The 21,616-nt window shown below is 37.3% G+C and overlaps 1 protein-coding gene across 1 annotated transcript in view; it reads right to left on the minus strand.

Annotated features, from left to right (window-relative positions):
- The window catches only part of MUC19 (mucin 19, oligomeric), a 207,261-nt gene that overhangs the window by 107,112 nt on the left and 78,533 nt on the right, over nucleotides 1-21,616 (minus strand). The window contains 11 exon segments of the mRNA XM_030939700.1: nucleotides 2,281-2,376; nucleotides 2,748-2,849; nucleotides 3,082-3,183; nucleotides 4,814-4,912; nucleotides 12,349-12,414; nucleotides 12,804-12,938; nucleotides 13,170-13,244; nucleotides 13,883-13,960; nucleotides 16,320-16,388; nucleotides 16,655-16,753; nucleotides 18,591-18,629. Of these exon segments, the coding sequence (XP_030795560.1) occupies nucleotides 2,281-2,376; nucleotides 2,748-2,849; nucleotides 3,082-3,183; nucleotides 4,814-4,912; nucleotides 12,349-12,414; nucleotides 12,804-12,938; nucleotides 13,170-13,244; nucleotides 13,883-13,960; nucleotides 16,320-16,388; nucleotides 16,655-16,753; nucleotides 18,591-18,629 (960 nt within the window).

The following is a 21,616-nucleotide window of genomic DNA, read 5'->3' on the forward strand; positions in this document are numbered from 1 at the left end:
AAAATTGTGATAAAGGAGACTGAGAATAGTGGATAGGGTCAGGATATGTATTGGAAGTAGCATTAACAGGCCTTGTTTAGATATGGGAGGTACAAAAAAGAAGAGAACCATCAAGGATGACTATAATATTTTTACCTGAGTGAATTCAGTCAGTGATGGTAACATTTTCTAATATGGGGAAGACTCAGAGAACAGGTGTGCACATAAAGGGAAATCCAGTATCACCCAGAAGGCTCTGGTTCTGAAGATCCTAATATATCAAGAATACCACTAAGGAACCAGATAAAGATGGAAACCTTGGATCTGTGGAGACATGGATCTGCACAGCGGTGTGTCTGTGTGTGTATTTTGTTTCCAGCAAAACTCCACTACTTGGGTAGAGCAGAAAAGAGTTCACTACCCCTTGATGGCTCCAATCCTTCCAGAAGGTTCCCTTCCATACGACCTGTTATTTTACCTCATTGATGAGAATAATACCTCTCCATCCTTTACCAGACTGAGAATTACTATTCACTTATTGAATTATTTACCAGATATCCACCAGATAGTTATCAAGTAGCCAAACAGGAACTGAGCTAGGCACTAGGAACACAACTGTAAACAAAGATAGGCAATGTGACAAGATCTTCCTCTAGTTTTAACCGAAATCTACCATGTTGGTGGTCTGTCTAGTAAAAGATAATGATTGGATGAAGAATCAACAATCCAGGCCCTGACTTGGCCTAACAACATACTCATCCTGTGACTTTGGGGTAAACACATGGAGTTTTCCTAGATAAAATATAAATAATTACTAATATATTATTGACTGCATAGGGTGTCTGTAAGATTTAAGTAAGTCAATATATGTGAAAACATTTGTCCATTTTATTCTGTATATAGTTGTTTTCTGATGATCGTTTTTACCTTTGTTAAAACAGATTAAGATAACTTATACATTATATTATATAATGGTTAATGACTGCTTCATATGTTTACATCATAAATAATATTGTATTAAATATATCCAGTAGAAACTAAGATATAAGAATGGCTTTATCTACTAATATTTTATCCTACTAATTACATTTTTCAGGCATTTTTTGGCTTATTTTCTGAGAAGTATTTAAATATACATAAATAAATTGATTGGTAATGTATCTCTTTAGTCATTTGAAACAAGTTAAGTCTTATGAGACACAAACATTGTTTAGCAAGGGATCTGCAACACCCACTGCATAGCTTACATATTTCTTCAACAAGTCAGCTTTGAACAAATGAGTTATAGACATGCCCAACTTGCAAATTCTAGAAAAGAAGACTTTTTAAAAACCCATGTGTAGAGGTTTTAGGAAGAAAACTGATTTCTGAATTTTTAAACAATTCAGAAGGCAGTGTTACTTATTAAATTGTTCTTAGAAATGGGGAAAGCTGTTCATTAAGGTTCTAGATCTCTGTTCAATAAAGAACATATGGGAAAATATGCTAATACTTTAAACCACAATAATTTCTAATACTAAAGACAGTGGGGTTTTGCAAAAGATTGCAAAAAAAGAATTCTAGTTTGAAATTTGAATAATCTGCTAATCTAAGATAACCTTTTAATGCCCAACAGCATATTATATTATTCGTGGCAGAGAAGAATTTATTGAACTCTTAAATATTTGTATTATGGGAAAATCATATAATCAATTAATGATTTGCAAAAATAACTAGCATATTATTTTGTAATTATTTATTACTTTTAGCCTATATTGAATTATGTTATCTTGTTGTATAATTTATTTTGTATGGAAAAATGCAGAACTTAGACAATGAAATTATAACTAAATGAGCAAATACACCCTAAGAAGCCCTTAACTCAAAAACAACAGTTATGGACCAACCATGAGATAGTGTTAGAGGGTCACTATTGCTTTTTTTTTTCTAATTTAACTCCATTATGGTTTTATCAAGTAACATTCCAGTGATTTCTAAATTGGCCATGGGACAACGTCAGATTTAAAATGCTGCACTAGTTTAGTTTAATAATGGAAAATATCTAAACTATCAGATCATTTTTATTATCTGTGATTTGAGGTAATGCACTAATTGATACCCCCATAGTGCATAAATACTGAATAACAAAGCATGCAATGGCAACATCTTTAATGGATTCACAGAATATTTAAATAACAGTGCTGTAAGTTTCAAGCAGGAAAGATTTTCAACGGAACGAATGCCCTACTGAATAAGCTTTTATAAACAAGTTTCTACATTGACTCCCATTTTTGTGACCTTTTAGCGCTTTGCTAATCTCACCTGGTATATTTGAAGAGCCTGTGGTGGTACCACTGCTGGACCGCCCGGATATAATTTCACCTCCACTAGTTGTACCACCCGGTGTTCCAGGTGTACCTGTGGCAATGGCAGAAATGGAAAGGACACATGCACAGAATTTCTTAAGCTATGAGATAACCAATTCTCACTTAAATTAACTTCCACCTAAAAATTACAGAAATCTTCAGTTTTCTGTATCGATAAAAATAATGATCCTTTCCACATTTAAAAAATGTACTTTGACATACACTGTTCATTATTTCTTTGGCTCCTCATCCCAAGCTCACAAAGTAGATCACTTTGACCCACATTTTACAGATAAGAAAACAGAGGTTGCAGAGGTTAAGTGATTTACTTGCTTAACAGCATGACATTGATTCTGAGGAACAGTATTACATGAACATCCCATATTGCCCCTTGACAAGTGCTGGGTCCCCCATTTTACCTACCTGGTTTGCTTCCAGAGATTGTCACTGCTGTGGCTGAGGCTGCATCGATGTGTTTACTCACAGGGCTACTGGTAGTTGAAGCAGCAGATACTGTCAGGGTCCCTGGTTATCAACAACAATGGTTCAGGCTCACTGCTGCAAATGTACTGGTCCCTACTCCATGCTGATAGCACAGAACTGAGATTTCTAAAGTATAGTGGATTAATGGCATCTTCTCTATGCTTTCCCTTTGTTCTGACATTTAATGTCAGTTATAGCCTGACCAATAGTCCACATCACACACTGCTGAGGAAGGTAGGATTGAGAACTGTTAAGGAGTCATGTCCAGACTTGCCTGATTTTCCAAAACTGGTGGCCCCAATGCCTGCTTCCCCAGGGGTGCTGGTACCTGGAGCTCCAGGAGTTGCTCCAGGTGATACCACAGGTGTGCCTGAGACTTTCAGAGAAAACAAGAGTTATACCTGATGTAAATGATGAGTTGATGGGTGCTGACAAGTTGATGGGTGCTGACGAGTTGATGGGTGCAGCACACCAACATGGCATAAGTATACATATGTAACAAACCTGCACGTTATGCACATGTACCCTAGAACTTAAAGTATAATAAAATAAAATAAAATAAAATAAAAAGAAACTCACTTTAATTCAATCACTGTGACCTGAAACAACTTGGAAATCTCTTCCAGCATAATTATACTCATAATATTTACACAGTTTAGTGATATTAGGACTTCTTGCTCAGGAAGGGTATACATGTTAATCTGATAAGGCACTATTACACCATCACAATCCTTATTTGCCTTTGACACTGAATGTGCCTCTTTCTAGAATTACCTACAAGTTATAATTCCAGAGTAAATTCTTCTCCAAACTGCACCATTTACCCATTGCTATATTCCTTAACTTTTTGCTTTTTTCATGTGTTTAAATATTACTTTCTTCTAAAAAATTCTAAGCTTTGTAAGTATAAGAGCATCTTCTGGTACCTAACACATTACTAAGCTCTCAATAAATATTGTCTCGTCAAAATACAATTGTTTGTGTTAAGGTAGGCAGATAGCCAGAAACGAGCAGGCAAGGGAACCCCCTGGGAAAACAAGTCCTGGAGATGCTGTCACCTCATAGTCAGTGCCACCCGTTGACAGGCAGCAAAAAGACAACAGCTACACTGGTTACTTCTGGCCTTGTGGTTGAGCTCCTCTTGCCTTGAAGGGGACTTACCAGGCCCTAGCTGGAGATAATCAGGTTAGGGACTTTCCCTACTGACGAGCACACACACTCCTCCAAAAAATTGTCCGGGAGTAGACTTTTGCTCATTATAATAGTAAAAAGCACATCCCTGGGTGGAGATTTTAAATGCTAATGAGACATGCAATGTGTGTACTAGCATGTGCAACAACAGAGCATGGGCGTCGAAAGAGACATCTTGAAACATGCATGCACGTAACACCCCCCTCACGCCCCTTCATGAATAATCAGGTAAGATTCTCATAAAAGCGGTCCCCCAGCACTAGCTGCTGCTGGCTCATTCTTTCAAGCAGTCCACTCTGTCTTGCGTTTCAGAGTGTACTACATATTTAAATAAGCCCTGCTACTACTATTTTTTCAACCCTACCAGCTCAGAACTGTTTTCCACTCCTCTCTAAGAATGTACTTCATCAGGATTCCCGCACTTTCCGGTAACATTTGCATTTATCTATTTACAAGTACTAAATTCTTCATAATCTCTTGATAAATTAAATTTTGATATCAGAGCTCACACTTCTGCTAATTAAACATAACTTTAGATATAAATAATATTAAAAATGCGACTTCACGGGAGGCTAAAGTGGTTGCGGTATCTGATCTTCCAATTGTATCCAATTTGAAAAGTAACGAGGTTCTGCCTATAGATTGTTGCAAATGCTTTTTGACAAAAGTCCATTATTAAACTTATTATTGCTAGAATTTTCCTCATTCTCTTATAATTAACTTGTTTTTTAAAAACTCACTTGGACTTGCACTAATTACATATAAGACCTTTGTGTTTGACCATTGCTCTGACAACAAGATGTGCTTTGTCTTACCTGCTGTGTTTCCAGGACCAGTGGCCCTAGTACCTGATGTTCCAGCTGTGTTTCCACTGCCTGCTCTGGTGGTGGCTTCCACGGACCTTTCTGTTGAACCTGGTCAACATACAAAGGCAGCTAGAATTACATTAATTTCCAAAGTTTCTAGGAAATTAAGGCAACTGTTAAATATTCTTAGACATCCCCATTATTTATCCTTTTGTCTGAGTATTTCAATAGCTTTGTTTCTGATCAATGCAATTGATTTGAATGAATAAGCTTCTGTGATTATTTAGCTATTTACTCAATACAAAATCCCGACTCACTGCCTGGCATCCGAGTCATTCTTCCTGCCAGTGTAATCAATTCACCCGATATTCTGGTTGTTCCTGTTTTGTTTTGTTTTGCTTTGCTTTGTTTTGTTTTGAAAAAGAGGGAGGATGAGGAGGAAGAGAAGGAGGAGAAAGAGGAGGATAAAAGTAATATGAAAAAATTGTTAAACTCAACTTCATTATTTATGAATGATGTTTCTATGGCTACTTCCACCACCCAAATTCATGTCTTCCTTCCTCCTACCTAAAATATTGCAATTGTTTCCTCTTTACCCAATTAACAGGTCAATATTCTTCATCACAAATACCTTCTCTGCTTAAGAATATGGAATGTAGTAATTCTTCAACATTAATGTGTGTAAGAATCATCTGGTGAGCCTATTAAAAATGTAAATTCCCTATCTCTCCCAGCGGAAATTCTAATTCTATTTTATAACATTGAAAAGGTTGGTCTTGTATTGCAATTAAACTCTCATATTCATTTTCAGTTTGCAGAGCATCCAGAGGATAAAATAATAAGTTAATTGACATCATGGATAAGAGCTAAATTTAGAATATCTAGAAAGGGATATAAGAACTTGATTCATTTCAGGTTCATCATTTTGGGCAGGAATAATTTCTAGGATCACAAAAGGAGACACATAACATCAAGTCCCCACTATCAGTGATGCTATGTTTGATCACTAGGTTTAGGTGGTGACAGCCAGAACTCTCCAGTATAAAGCATTTTTCGATTCTGCAATTAGCAAGTAATCTGTTGGGTGATACTTTGACATCAGGCAAACATCCAAGTCCTAGTCAACCTTTCACCCAATGTTTTCAGCATTTATTTATGCTCTTTGTCTATTTTATTCAGGGTTTCAAAACAGTGATTTTTCCAATTGTGTCTTTTTTCAGCATTTATTAGTTGGAATTTTTCTTTAAATAGATTTCTCTGATCAACTGGAACTATTTGAATATCTTGATCCATAGTTTCTAATAAAAATACATGATAATTGATTAATTTTTCTCTTTAATTACCAATCTTCAGAAGAAGGACTCGACATGATAGTAACCACCAACATTATCAAATGTTGCTGTGGTGGTTTCTTTTTATTAATTATCATTGGGGGTATGTATGCTTCAATATTATCAACAGGTCTCAATCTATTACAAATAATTATTTTTTCAGTGCTCAAAATTCTCCAAATTTGGTCAAGAACTCATGCAGTTTAGCGCCTTTGTCATTTAGGTAGAGCTCCCTTAGTCCTTGAATGCTTCCTCATTTTCTAACTTAAGAAGTCCCAAGCTGACCTTGTACTTTTCTTGTCCAAGACCTGGAATTAACCATTTCTCCAAGCAAGAGTGAACACAGAAATGTATGAGTGCAAACTAGCTGACAAGGGGTGCACACTACTGTTAGGGTACCACTGCTTTTAGGCCATTTCAGTGGCCAGAGGTGGAAGATATAAATATTAATAAATATATAGATAATAAATATACATTGGAAGACATATATTTCCATATGTTAGAAGTATATATATTTATACCTATATTTAGGTATATCACACATATTTGTGATGTTTGTATATATTTCTAGTATATGAAAATATACATTTTCTATATATATCATATATTTAGATTTATATAAATGATATAGAGATCATAAGTTTATATTTCCCACTCAAATGGAACATTACAGAAATTTACTTAATTATTTGATTTCTTTTTTTTTTTTTTTTTTGAGACAGGATCTCACTCCTTCTCCCAAGCTGGAGTGCAGTGGTGCAATCACTGCTCATTACAGCCTCGACTTCTGGGCTCAGGTGATTCTCCACTTCAACCTCCCAAGTAGCTAGGATACAGGCATGTGCCACCATGTGTAGTTAATCTTTTGTATTTTTTATTTTGTAGAGATGGGGGTCTCACTATGTTGCCCAGGCTGCTCTTAAGCTCCAGGGCTCAAGCAGTCTGCTGGCCTCAGCCTCCCAAAGTACTGGGATCAAAGGCATGAGCACTTTGTCCAGCCCTGATTTAATTATTGTATTTCTTTTCTCTTACATTTAAAATCTTGATTTCTAATAACATTTATATAACTACTAATTGTTTTATTCTGTAATATATGAAAAACCATTTCAAAGTGAGAACACTCATGTAACTACTGAGAAGAAAATTACTGAATGAAGTTTAAAATTTCCTAGCAGTCTTTTTGCCATTAAAATACATGACACTAGCATATACTGTCTGATTACTGTGTTTTAAAGTCGTGTGAAATAATTATTTTCTCCATGTGATTATAATTTGATATTCAATTAGGTTCACTTGTTTTGGTTGGTTTTCAGTTTTAGGGTTTGCTTTTTTTATTTTGATTTAATTGTGTTTTTAAAAATACATATGACATTTTCTTTTTCAAAAGCCAAAATTGTATTTAAAAGAACACTCTGAGAACTCAAAATTCTACTGTTTTGGTTTATTCCCTATAAGTAATGACTTTCACTAGTTTTTAGTTTATCTTCTGTGTTTTTTGTATGCATATTTGCATATGTATATATAATTCATATCCTTACAAAACATATATACATATATGTACACACACATACACACACCCCTCTTTTTTCATAAAGGTATAAATGGTATATACAATCCTGATTTCTTTTTTTCCTTTACAATAAATTCTGGAAATAACTAGATCAGTACATAGAGATCTTTCTCGCTCTTCTATTAGGATGGCCTAGTGCTGCTTTTTGTCATCTTTTATTCAATGTGTATTTGATGAGTTGTTTCCAGGCTCTTTCTATTAAAAAAATGCCAGTATGAAAAGCTTATATATGTTATTTTATACTTTGGTTGTCTAGCTTCAGGAGCACTAAAAGTGGGATTTCTGGGTCAAAGGATAAACAAGCCTGTAATTCTGTTAGATTTTGCCAAGTTACCCTCATTGGAGCTGTAATATTTTGTGCTCCCACCAGCAATGCGCAGAGCACCACCTGTTTCTTTCCAGAACTGTCAACAGGGCTGTTGTCACACTTTTGGATTTCTGCCAATCTAAAAAGTGAGAAATGGTATCTCAGTGTAGTTTTGATTTACATTTTTCTTGTGTGAAGTTGATCATTTTCTCAGAGGTTTAAGAATCACTTATAGTTCTTGTTCTCTGTAATTGAATTCGCATCTTCTATTATTCTAGTTTTTGATTTGCTTTATGCACTTTTTCCCTTTGCTGATTTTGCTTGGCAATAAATCACAGCCATGAGTATGATTCTATATTGAGTCTTGTGAGTCCTTCTAGCGAGTCCCAAAACTTGAAGGGGTCTTGTGCACACTGATACATATTGCCTTTCCATTTGGTCAAAACTGCTTTTGTGTCTTTAAGGAGAGTTTTAAAGTTTTCTTCATGTAAGTTTTATCTTGTTTGGATTATTCCAAGGTAATTTATCTTATTTGTTGTTTACATAAATTGGACTTTTCTCTTCAAATATATATTTTAACTTGTTATTTGTATTTATGTAGACTATTAATTTTTATAGATTAATCTTGTGTCTTGGTACCTTATTAAATTATCTTACTGCTTATAGTTTTTCCATTGATTCTCTAGGATTCTGCAGGTACACTATTATGCCATCTGTAAATAGAAATAGTTTACTATTTTCTGTTTCAAATTCTATGCTTTCAATTCCTACATAATGCAATTATTAATAACTTCAGAAAATATTAAATAGTAGTATGATTGTATGTCTCCTTATCTTGTTCCTGAAGTTAGTGGAATAAGTTTAGAAATTCCTTATTAAGATGCTACATGTGTGGCTGAGGTATATATACGTTACATTTATTTATTTATTTATTTATTTATTTTTATTTTTTATTTTTTTTTGAGACGGAGTCTTGCTCTGTTGCCCAGGCTGGAGTGCAGTGGTGCGATCTCGGCTCATTGCAACCTCCGCCTCCCAGGTTCAAGCAATTCTCCTGCCTCAGCCTCCGGAGTAACTGGGATTACAGGCAGCTGCCACCACACCTAACTAATTTTCATATTTTTAGTAGAGACGGGGTTTTGCCATGTTGGCCAGGCTAGTTTCAAACTCCTGACCTCGGGTGATCTGCCTGCCTCGGCCTCCCAAAGTACTTACAGGCATAAGCCACCAAGTCCAGCCCTGTTTTAAGGAAATATCCATTCATTCCTATTATTTTAAGTAGTCTTTTTTTCCCATCAGAAATGATTATTCAATGTTTATCAAATACCATTTTAGCTTCTGTGAGTTGTTTTTTTTTTTCCCTTAGATCTACTATTAATATTATGAATTACATTAAAAGATGCCTTAATTTTGAAAAAGTCACTAAAAATCAGTATTAATAAAAATAATCGAGCATTAGTTTCTTCCTGATAGCTCATTTTTCCTTTTTTGTAAACTGATGCTTCTTGTACTTAGCTCATGAGATTTAAACAATTCGCTTGACTACTTACTACCTGTTATCTATGAGTAAAGCGAGTCCAATTGTTTTTCCGAATACTTTGCAGAATTGACTCTTCAGTATTAATTCTTCCAGGTATATGGTAGGTTCTTTCACTACATAGATTTAGGGATTTTTTCTAAATTAAGACCATTTTTCCTTATTTATAATTTTAAATATTAGCTCTGTTTCATTGCTTTTTCTTCTCCAGATATGGCAATAATATATCTTCAATATTTTTGTTTGTTTCCTAAAACTATATCCTTCTCCAGCCCGTTATAGCTTTTTTGAAAGAGTCTGCAATATTTCAGGGGTAGGGTACCTCTTCTCCGTTCTATCCTCTAATAGCCTTGCTGTATTTTCAGTTTTATTTATTCTCAATGGAGCAATTTGCTATATGGTCTTTTGAGATAATTTTTCTTTTTCTTCCATTTTCTCCTGGGTTTTCACCAATTCCAATTTAACATTCCTGCTGTTTATCTGTTTCCACTCTTAATTTTTAATCTGCAATTTTGATGTCCCTTTGTAGCTGCAGTTGTTTCCTTAGTTGTTTTTGTTTGTTTGTTTGGTTGGTTGGTTGGTTGGTTGGTTTTGGGGTTTTTTTTTTGAGACGAAGTCTCACTCTGTCGCCCAGGTTGGAGTGCACTGACGCGATCTCCGCTCACAGCAAGCTCCGCCGCCTCCTGGGTTAACGCCATTCGCCTGCCTCAGCCTCCATAGAAGCTGGGACTACAGGCGCCCGCCACCACGCCCGGCTAATTTTTTTGTATTTTCAGTAGAGACGGGGTTTCACCGTGTTCGCCAGGATGGTCTCGATCTCTTGACCTCGTGATCCTCCCGCCTCGGCCTCCCAAAGTGCTGGGATTACAGGCCTGAGCCACCGCGCCCGGCCAGTTGTTTTATGTTAATGTTATGTTTTTGTATTCTTTTGCTTCATGACTAGATTGTTACAATTTGCTTGCTACTGCTGCAAAGGTTTTGAAAATGTATACAAAGGAATAACTGTGTATCGATATTGGAATTTCTTTTTTTTTTCTTTATTGTTATTATTTTTTTTCAATGTTTTGTGGGCCAGTAATAGCAGGAGATTCTATGTAGGGGGCAGCAGAGAGGCTTCCATATGCTTCCCAGATTCCTCAGATAAAGGGCTCCCCTCATGTTCTTAGGGTGAGGGAGCTTTGTTTATAAGTGGCACTTTTTCCTTGTCTGTCTTCTGATGCTTTCATTATTATCCTGTTTTATTGAGACCTTTATTTTTACATACTTATTTTTTTCCTTTGACACCAGGTTCCAAGGGTTGCTCCCCCTTCCAAAGACTTCCATGCACTTTCCAGAACTCTTTCAACTCCATTCATGAGGGCTCTCTGACCTGCCAGGTCCCAGATTTTCTCTCAGCATTTTCCACTCAAGTTGGGGATCTTTCCTTTTGAGGCTCAACTCTACTTGATTGATCCACTAGAATCATAGTATTCTACCACTGTTAGGACCTCTCTATACTGCTCTATTTTCTATGATGCCCTTACCTATATCTCAGCCCCACAGTGAGCCTCAGAGCCATCATTCCCAGTTTTTGGAGTCCGGCTCGTCTCTGTCTCCACTGAACACCGTAAGTGTGGGCTCTGTTTTGATCTTTATGATTTGAAGAAAGAGGTACCTACAGACTCCAATTTATGCAGCCACCATTTTCCTGTTTTTGTTTTTGTTTTTTTTTCATTGGTTTCTTGAGCTTAAATCCTATTCGAGTCTACTAGTGTCAGTGCAAATTAAGGATCAGGTTGATACTATGACTAATTAAATTACATTCTGCTTGTGATAAAAGGATTTTTGGTGTGTTTGAATATTTAACCAGGTCATCAGATATTTACAACAGAGATACAATATGTAAGAAATTCAGTTAAGGAAGGTTATTCACTGATTCAGCTGTGAACAACTTACTCACTTGCTTCATTTCCAGAGACGAATTTAGGATGTACTATGTGTAATAAATGGTGCTCTCAAGTCCTTCTACTTGAAGACTATAATCATTTATATTGAGAACATGTGTGTAGTAGGTCATATCTGCTTGGCTATATATTATAAAAGAGTGATATATCACTTTGATTTTGCAATCTCTTAACAGACTGCCTCTGATGTGGATCACATTCTGTTTTAATGCTTATTCAATAGTTAACCTATATTTTATTCTGTACTACTTTTGTGCAGGGGGTTCTGGATTTGAAGAATATTTTGTTTTTAATCCTCCTTCACCAAAACCTGAATAACTGCTTTTTATTCCCTTGCAGTTGAATAGATTCTTAAAATTTCATTCAGCTTCCTGGTATTTTGAGTTTTTGTTCAAGTTGGGGCATACAGACATAGCTTGTAGTGCACTGATTATAATATATTCTTTTCAAAATAGAATAATTCCGTTGTTTTAAACAAATTAATCAGTCACTTTACTAGAGTTGACTCTCAAGTCTTACTCCAATGCGTGTTATTGAACAATTCCTCCACTTTGATTATCTTTTGCCTTGCAAGATTTTGCTTTGTGTGTATTATAAATATTAATTTCTTTTGCTCAGAAATGAAGTTCTATGAGAACAAATGCCTTACTCTACTCCTCCTTTATGTTGTCTGTATTCCCCAGGATGATATTGAACACACAACAAATATTTCTTGATTTATTTCTGATCTTCTGCAGTTTTGACATTACACAAATAATAATTAAATTCCCCAGGCAACCTTGTCTCTGACAAAATTTTAAGTAAAAAAATTACACTTCTACTGTCTGGATTTATTCTAATTATGCTCTTTCCATACCCGATGCTCCAGAAGTGTTTTCACCAGCAGCTCCAGTGGTGGCTACATTTCCCCCTTCAGTTGTTCCTAATTGAAAAGAGCAACAGTGCTCAGTCTGCATCAGAGTTTTCAAAATCACGAAATAAAAATACAGGACACCCAATTAAATATGAATCCCAGACAATCAACACTGTGTTTTGATTATTGCATGGGACATACTTATCCTAAAAAAAAAAAAAAAAAATTGTTCCTGATTTGTGTGAAATTCAAATTAACTGGTATCCTATATTTTCTCTGGCAAGCCTAGTCTACATAAATGGTTATAATGAAGTACTCTTTGAACAAATTTCAGGGTTTCTTTAAAGAGGCAGGGGGTCTACTTAAACTATCCATGATCATTTGATGTAAAATTAGATCCCTTCTAAATGTGCTTAAATTTATAAGAATTTGAGGTTCCAACTAGGTTTGTGACTCACCACCACTAAAGTGACCAGGTGAGCCTGGGCTTGGCTTGGTGAGTTTCCCAGGTAAGCTGGAACCAGTGAAAGATGTTCTCACTGTGATTTCACTGTCAGATCCAGCGGTAGATCCGAGAGACTGTCCTGTTCCACCTGGCAAACACAGTGTTGGGAGAGCACATACATTATCGTGACAACCCAGTGCCATAGCAATTTTGAAGGAAATATTTGGAGAAAACCTAAATTAAAACTTTTCTTGAAAATGTTAATAACTTATATACCTTTCTATCTTCTGTTGGATACTTAGTGAAACTTGCAGAGGTCTGATGAAAGATTGTCCTTCTCACCAAAAGCCATGGCCTCGGAATGACATCCTCTACTCACCTGACACGCCTTCAGATGATGTCGCTTCACTGCTTGTGGCTCTAGTTTTTCCACCTACTGAGGGTCCAGTAGTTCCTTTCAAAATAGACAGTAAATATGTATCGTGATCTTTGATTTAGCAGAACAGAGGGTGCTACTCTCTGCTTTCAAAATATCTTTTGTTTACACTTCTTCATTTCCAGGAATGGTTCACTCTTTCCAAAAATTCATTATGAGAATCATATATGATTGTTGGCATCCCTGAGAGTGCTTATTTACTTCTTCCTTGTAAATAAGCTTGTTTATTATTTACTTGTTTAATATTCAGATATTTGAACCTAGTGGTTCTCAACCCAGGTTGCATGTGGGACCCGTGAGGCTTTTTAAAAAGACTTAATGCCTGGTCCCTTCTTCCAGGGACAGATTCAATTAGTCTGTGATGGATTCTTCAATATGTATTTTCAAACATTTATCTAGTTGATTCTAATTTGTAGTTAAGATTGCAAACTATGACCCTAGCCCCACTCCAGACTCACAGACTCAGAAGTTCCAGAACAGGAACCTCTATCTGAATCTGTATGGCCGATTACTACCTGCAATACCGGTGGTCAGTAACTGGGCTTCCTAACTCCAGTTCTTTTCATTCTTTACAGCACTGCTAAATAAAGAAAATGTGGAGATCCACACGCTCCATTTTACTCCTGCATACTCACTGACTTTTCTCTTTTACTTACCTGATTTGCTGCTTTCAGAGGTTGTGACTGAGGCTTCAGGGCTGGCAGTGGTGGAGCCTGCAGAAACTCCTGTGCTTCCTGAAACCAAGAGAGGAGCAGGTATATATGTTATTACTTCTGTTACTATGACTACTTGGAAGGTTCCAGAAAAAGGAAGTGAAAGAAACTATCCCTCCAACTTTCTTCAGCCCTGCATTCTAATACTAGCTCTAGCCTGAATTTACAGAGCATCACTTAGTGTAGGAGGTATGGTTGGGAACTTCTGAGACATTATGTCCAGCCTGGTCAATCTTACCAGAAACTGCCCGGTCATGGTGGCTCATGCCTGTAATCCCAGCACTTTTGGAGGCAGATCACCTGAGGTCAAGAGTTTGAGACCAGCCTGGCAAACATGGCAAAACCCTGTCTCTACTAAAAATACAAAAGTTAACCAGGCCTGGTGGCGGGTGCCTGTAATCCCAGCTACTCGGGAGTCTGAAGCTGGAAAATCACTTGAACCCAGGAGGCAGAGGTAGCAGTGAGCTGAGATCGCACCACTACACTCCAGTCTGGGCAACAAGAATGAAACTCCATCTCAAAAAAAAAAAAAAAAAAAAAAAAAAAATGCCCTACACATAAACCAACTCATTTACTCTTATTAAATTCCTCTGAAACAAGTCATATTATTACTCTTATTTATTAGTTGTGATTAAATGACTTGCTCCAGGTCACCAAGTTGGTCGACAGCGGATCCAGGAGCCAAATTCAAGCAGTCTAACTACAGTCAATACTCTAACCTGTGTTTCTCAAACAATCTGTAGCAAAAGATCAATTTTGTAAAATTTCCAATCTGTGCTAGATTAATACTTTGAAAAGGGCCATAAAATAGAGAAATGAAATTTTTAAAAGTAAAACCTTACAAAACACAAGTCTTTATTTAATAGACATAAAAATCATCCTGTAAAATTGCTATGTTTTTAAATGCTTACTCTCTATTTCAGTTCTTAATACATCAAAAACTGGTAACAGTCTGGCTAGTATCTGTCTGTCGACCAAACTTTGAGTAGCCCTGCTCAAAATCCTTATACATACTGCCTCATAACCAAAAGAGATAGCTGATTGACTTATCATCATTATCCAAGTAATTTCCATGCAGGTTTTAAGAAATGTAAACAAACGGTCATCACTCTAAAATTTAAGTATACTGACCTGATTGGAACGAACCAGTTTCTTAATTTGTGCTATTGTACATTGATTATATCCTTTAAACCATTAATTTTTACGTAAACTATATCTTATTCCATAAAGTGTTTAAGTTATAATGCTTAAATCAAGAAAATTGCTAAGGGATACTAAATGTAGAAAAAATAAAATTAGCCCATGGATTAGTTAGCAAGTGCATAAAGAGAAATAGTTCCATGTATACACTAAAGAAATGGCTTTTAACCCAGTATGTGTGTAAAGAACTTTTGATTTATCTTAAAAGCAATCAGAACAATTGAAGACTTGTAAGTAGTGGAGTGACATGATGATAGTTGAGATTTTGGAAGTCCATTCTGCCATGGTATTGACTGCAGCGTAGATTGGGAGGGAAGTGAGGAAGGAGTGGAAATGTTAGAGCAGTAGTTTTCCACTTTGATGAGCATCAGATGCATGGGCTTGCTAGTAAAATGCTGGACTCCACTCCAACAGCTTCTGATTTTAGGCAGGTGGGCCCAGACATTTTCATTTCTAACAAGTTCCCAGAAGATGCTGATGCTGCTGGTCCAGAAACCACGCTTTAAACACCATTGTGTTGGAGGAAGGTGAGCAAGGTGGAGGCTAGATGGAAAATGTTTAACACCTGAACAAAAGCAGAGGCAAATTGATGCAGAGAAGAAACTTAAGAGATACTTAAAAAATTAGTAGCTGATAGCATGGTGGACAGTGGTGAACTTACGCTTTTTTGTTTTCTATCAAAATGATGTCTCCTTAAGGAAACCAACAGTAGTTAAAATTCAGGTCAATGATGTGTAGGGCAAGCATATTCTCATTGGCTTTTGTTGGATCTACGTTTTTATACACACACAGAGCTGTGGAGCTAGCTATTCCACACCAGACTTAGGATTATGTGTTCTAATCCTGCCTCTTCCAGCTTGGAGACCTTTTATTATTTTCTCACCTAATGGGAATAACAACAGGTAACTACCATGGTGTAATTGTTGATTAAATTACATACTATATATTTGTAGACAATTCAGAAATATTCCTGTGCCATAGAAACATATCATTAGTATTTTATTAAATATTAATCATTGAATTTTTCCCCAAGGTCATTTAGCTGACTTCAATAGCTCTGACATTTGGCCCTGTTACATAATGTTGTACTCAGGGTAAAGTTGTTGCCAAGTTGAAACAGAGGATTCCTAGTAGAAGTAGTTGTGGAAGAGATAGCATTTGACTCATTTATTTGTCTCACCTGTTCTGAAGTCACTTAAATTTCCATGTTCAGCTCCTGTGGTTATACCTGGTAACACTCCAGTTGTCCCTGACAAAGGTAAAGAAAAAATAAACATCTGGCTAAAAAAATGCATAGGCACCCCCAATTATCAAGGTTATCAGCACATATAATTTTAACATTGTACTTTAAGGAAGCAACTTGTGAAAAGACTAAAGATACGACATTTCAATTACACATAAGGAATAATCACCTAGCTCTAATACTTTTATTTTGCAAAATATTGTTCTGAGTAACATCTCCTAAAATGAGTTTCTTAGCTGAGGCTGGTATACTTTGTTCTGAATTTAATTTACCTGCCACGCCTGCAGCATCAGTGATGGTGGGGCTCACTACTCCTGTCGTGCCTGCATTTCCAGATGTTGAGATGATGGGAACTGAAGTTTCAGTAATGCCTGAGAAAAACATAAAATAAACGTCTCATCTAAAGTCTATTAGGACTTTATCACCATGGAGTGAGTTAACTGTTTAATCAGTTTTACCGTAGAAAATAGAATCAATAAAGCCAGTGACTTTCTGCCTAGAGTTCCCTAAGAATTTGTTTTAATATCATTGCCTTTTTTTCTTTTTTACAAATATAGCTTTCTGCATCTTGAACCGAGCCACACTAGGTCTTCATATATTTTTCTAAAAAAGTGTTTTAAAATAAGCAGAACCTACATCCACTGTGGAGAAAAGTTTGGAGTTTCCTCAGGAAACTAAAAATTGAGCTACTGTATGATCCATCAATCCCACTGCTTGAGCATATACCCAAAAGAAAGAAAGTCAGTATATCAAAGAGATATCTGCACTCCTACATTTGTGACAGCACTGTTTACAATAGTTAAGATCTGGAAGCAAGCTAAGTGTCCAGCAACAGATGAATGGATACACAATACATGAAATGGAGTACTATTCAGCCATAAAAAAGAATGGGATCCAGTCATTTGCAAAAACATGGATAGAATGGGAGATCATTATGTTAAGTGAAATAAGCCAGGCACAGAAAGACAAACATCACATGTTCTTCTTTTGTGGGATCTAAAAAAATCAGATCCATTGAACTCAGGAACATAGAATGTAAAAGGATGGTTAGCAGAGCTAGGAAGGGTAGTCAGGGGTGGGGGAGAGGTGGGGATGGTTAATGGGTATAAAAACATTTAAAAGAATGAATAATACCTGCTATTTGATAGCACAGTGGGGTGACTATAGCCAATAATAATTATACATTTTAAAATAACTTAAAGAATATAATTGGATTATTTAGAACACAAAGGGTAAATGCTTGAAGGGATGGATCCCCCATTCTCCACGATGTGCTTATTTCACATTGCATGCCTGTATCAAAACATCTCATGTATGCCATATATGTATATATCTACTATGTATCCACATTTTAAAAAATAATTTTTAAAATTTAAAAATAAAATAAAATAAGCAGATCCTTATGCCCTAATCACTGTGGCCTGGGGCTGATAATAACAATAAAGAAACACTATCATGAAATAGTTAATTGCTACTTTTAGGCTTAGAACAGCTAAGAGAGCTGTTATTAGATGTGCACATGTTTAAACTTTAAACATCTAAGAGAGTAACGTATGTTATTAGATATGCAACCCATAGTCTTTAAAAAAATTTAAAGATATTTACTACTGTTGCAGATATTATGTTAATAGTTAATGATAAAGAAGAAAATCAAACTAGAAACCATGTTTCTATAGCCAGTCAATATAGACTGATCAAAAACAAGTAAAATTCAAGGGTTTTAAAGAAAAATTTAAAGTCAGTGGTAAAAACCTAGTAAACTACTTGTTTGAAATATTTTTTCTAAAGCCAAACTGTCCTATACATTCTTTCTTTAAAACCCAAAGTGACTAATAATTTAAACTTTTTTTTTTTTTTTTTTTTTTTTTTGAGACGGAGTCTCGCTCTGTCACCCAGGCTGGAGTGCAGTGGCCGGATCTCAGCTCACTGCAAGCTCAGCCTCCCGGGTTTATACCATTCTCCTGCCTCAGCCTCCCGAGTAGCTGGGACTACAGGCGCCCGCCACCGCACCCGGCTAATTTTTTGTATTTTTAGTAGAGACGGGGTTTCACCGTGTTAGCCAGGATGGTCTCTATCTTGTGACCTTGTGATCCGCCCGCCTCAGCCTCCCAAAGTGCTGGGACTACAGGTTTCAGGAACCGCGCCCGGCCAATTTAAACTATTGAATATTTTTATTTAACATATAAAACCAGGAATTAATATACTGGCCTGTAGTAAAAGGCTCGGTGAGAGGACCTAGAGTAGTGCCTGTAAAGGAAAACAGAAAGGATGTGAATTTTTCCAGCCTCAAGGAAAAAACACTAGAGATTGTTCAGCTGTTGTGTAGTTTTCAATATAGATTAATTTGTAATATATTTAGTGTTTAGAGTTAATAAAAAATCTGTATTTCATTTTTAAAACAGTGACATACATGGTGTACTTTCCAATGTATACATACACACACATACACATATGCTGAATTCTACTAAATACAAAGTAAATGGAATGTATATCAACAACGGCAATACATCCTCTGATAAGCAGAGGCTGATTTTGCAGTTTATGGTTTCTTCAACTTTTTTCAGCTTCTGGTTGTCTGAAGCTTGGATATTTTTATATTGGAGGGAAAAGGATAAATATTTTTTAAGATTTATGTTTATGATTTGACATAGCAGGTTTATAAAAATAAATCTGAATTTACCCTAAACAGCTGTTGTGGATTATCAGTGAACTCCTGAAGAAAAAGGCCATGTTTTACCTTTGTATTCTCAATGTCTGCCCATTGCTAGGGATGTGATAAAAGCTCATCACATGTTTACTGAGTACCTGTGCACTTAAAAATAAGCCTTTATTACTTTGGGGTTTTCATAAATAAAAAAATAGTCAGATATTTTCTCTATTTCAATGTTAATTTTCATTGAAAATCCATGGAAATCCACTGCTTACTTTATGTAAACAATACCACTTTGCAATTTTATAGTGTTTTGGAACTTCAAAAAAAGGAGAGAAACAAACTTCTCACACAATCTATTTGATCCTCACTCCTCGTCCAGCCACACTTGCCTTTCTATCTTTTCTACCTGCTGTTTGCAATTCTCTGTACTTGGAACACGATTCTTTCCTCCTCTTCTCCTACTTGAGCTTTCATTGGTCAGTTCTCAACTCAATCATCTTTTCTTCAGTCCTTCCTGAGCTCCTTGACTGGATTTTAATCCCTTGCCTCTCATCCCAGGCCACTTTAGATACCCCATAGCTCTTGTGCTGATGTAAGTTTCCATTTGTTTTTGTAATTACTTAATTGATATCCACATTCCTGACTAGGCTGTAGGCTTTATAAAGGCAGAAACCATGTCAATTTTAATTCACTTTAGTATCTCCAAGGCCTATAAGAGTGCCTAGCACATAATAAGAGCTTGAGAAATATTTGTCCATAGAATGAATGAATGAATGAATAGAGTAAAAATATTTTACCGAAAACTGCCTGGGGGGAGGGGGCGGAGCAAGATGGCCGAATAGGAACAGCTCCAGTCTCCAACTCCCAGCGCGAGCGACACAGAAGACCGGTGATTTCTGCATTTTCAACTGAGGTACTGGGGTCATCTCACTAGGGAGTGCCGGACAATTGGTGCTGGTCAGCTGCTGCAGCCTGACCAGCGAGAGCTGAAGCAGGGCGAGGCATCGCCTCATCTGGAAGTGCAAGGGGGAAGGGAATCCGTTTTCCTAGCCAGGGGAACTGAGACACACAACACCTGGAAAATCGGGTAACTCCCACCCCAATACCGCGCTCTAAGCAAACGGGCACACCAGAAGAATATATCCCTCACCTGGCCGGGAGGGTCCCACGCCCACGGAGCCTCCCTCACTGCTAACACAGCAGTCTGTGGCGATCCATCCGCAAGGCAGCAGCGAGGCTGGGGGAGGGGCGCCCACCATTGCTGAGGCTTAAGTAGGTAAACAAAGCCGCTGGGAAGCTCGAACTGGGTGGAGCTCAGCTCAAGGAAGCCTGCCTGTCTCTGTAGACTCCACCTCTGGGGACAGCGCACAGCTGAAGACCAACAGGGGAAACAGTGGGGGCCGGTGCAGACGCGAACGACTCTGTCTGACAGCTTTGGGGAGAGCTGTGGATCTCCCAACTCGGAGGTTGAGATCTGAGAACGGACAGACTGCCTGCTCAGGTGGGTCCCTGACCCCTGAGTAGCCTAGCTGGGAGAAATCCCCCACTAGGGGCAGTCTGACACCCCACACCTCACAGGGTGGAGTACACCCCTCAGAGGAAACTTCCAAAGGAAGAATCAGACAGGTACACTCGCTGTTCAGCAATATTCTATCTTCGGCAACCTCTGCTGCTGCTACCCAGGCAAACAGGGTCTGGAGTGGACCTCAAGCAATCTCCAACAGACCAACAGACAGTCCTTCTGACTGTCAGAAGGAAAACTATCAAACAGGAAGGACACCTATACCAAAACCCCATCAGTACGTCACCATCATCAAAGACCAGAGACAGATAAAACCACAAAGATGGGGAAGAAGCAGGGCAGAAAAGCTGGAAATTCAAAAAATAAGAGCGCATCTCCCCCTGCAAAGGAGCGCAGCCCATCGCCAGCAACGGATCAAAGCTGGTCAGAGAATGACTTTGACGAGAGGAGAGAAGAAGGCTTCAGTCCATCAAACTTATCAGAGCTAAAGGAGGAATTACGTACCCAGCGCAAAGAAACTAAAAATCTTGAAAAAAGAGTGGAAGAATTGACAGCTAGAATAATTAATGCAGAGAAGATGATAAACGAAATGACAGAGATGAAAACCATGACACGAGAAATACGTGACAAATGCACAAGCTTCAGTAACTGACTCGATCAACTGGAAGAAAGAGTATCAGCGATTGAAGATCAAATGAATGAAATGCAGCGAGAAGAGAAACCAAAAGAAAAAAGAAGAAAAAGAAATGAACAAAGCCTGCAAGAAGTATGGGATTACGTAAAAAGACCAAATCTACGTCTGATTGGGGTGCCTGAAAGTGAGGGGGAAAATGGAACCAAGTTGGAAAACACTCTTCAGGATATCATCCAGGAGAACTTCCCCAACCTAGTAGGGCAGGCCAACATTCAAATTCAGGAAATACAGAGAACGCCACAAAGATACTCCTCCAGAAGAGCAACTCCAAGACACATAATTGCCAGATTCACCAAAGTTGAAATGAAGGAAAAAATCTTAGGGGCAGCCAGAGAGAAAGGTCGGGTTACCCACAAAGGGAAGCC

The sequence above is a fragment of the Rhinopithecus roxellana genome, chromosome 10, assembly GCF_007565055.1.
Source record: "Rhinopithecus roxellana isolate Shanxi Qingling chromosome 10, ASM756505v1, whole genome shotgun sequence".
Classification (NCBI taxonomy): Eukaryota; Metazoa; Chordata; class Mammalia; order Primates; family Cercopithecidae; genus Rhinopithecus; species Rhinopithecus roxellana.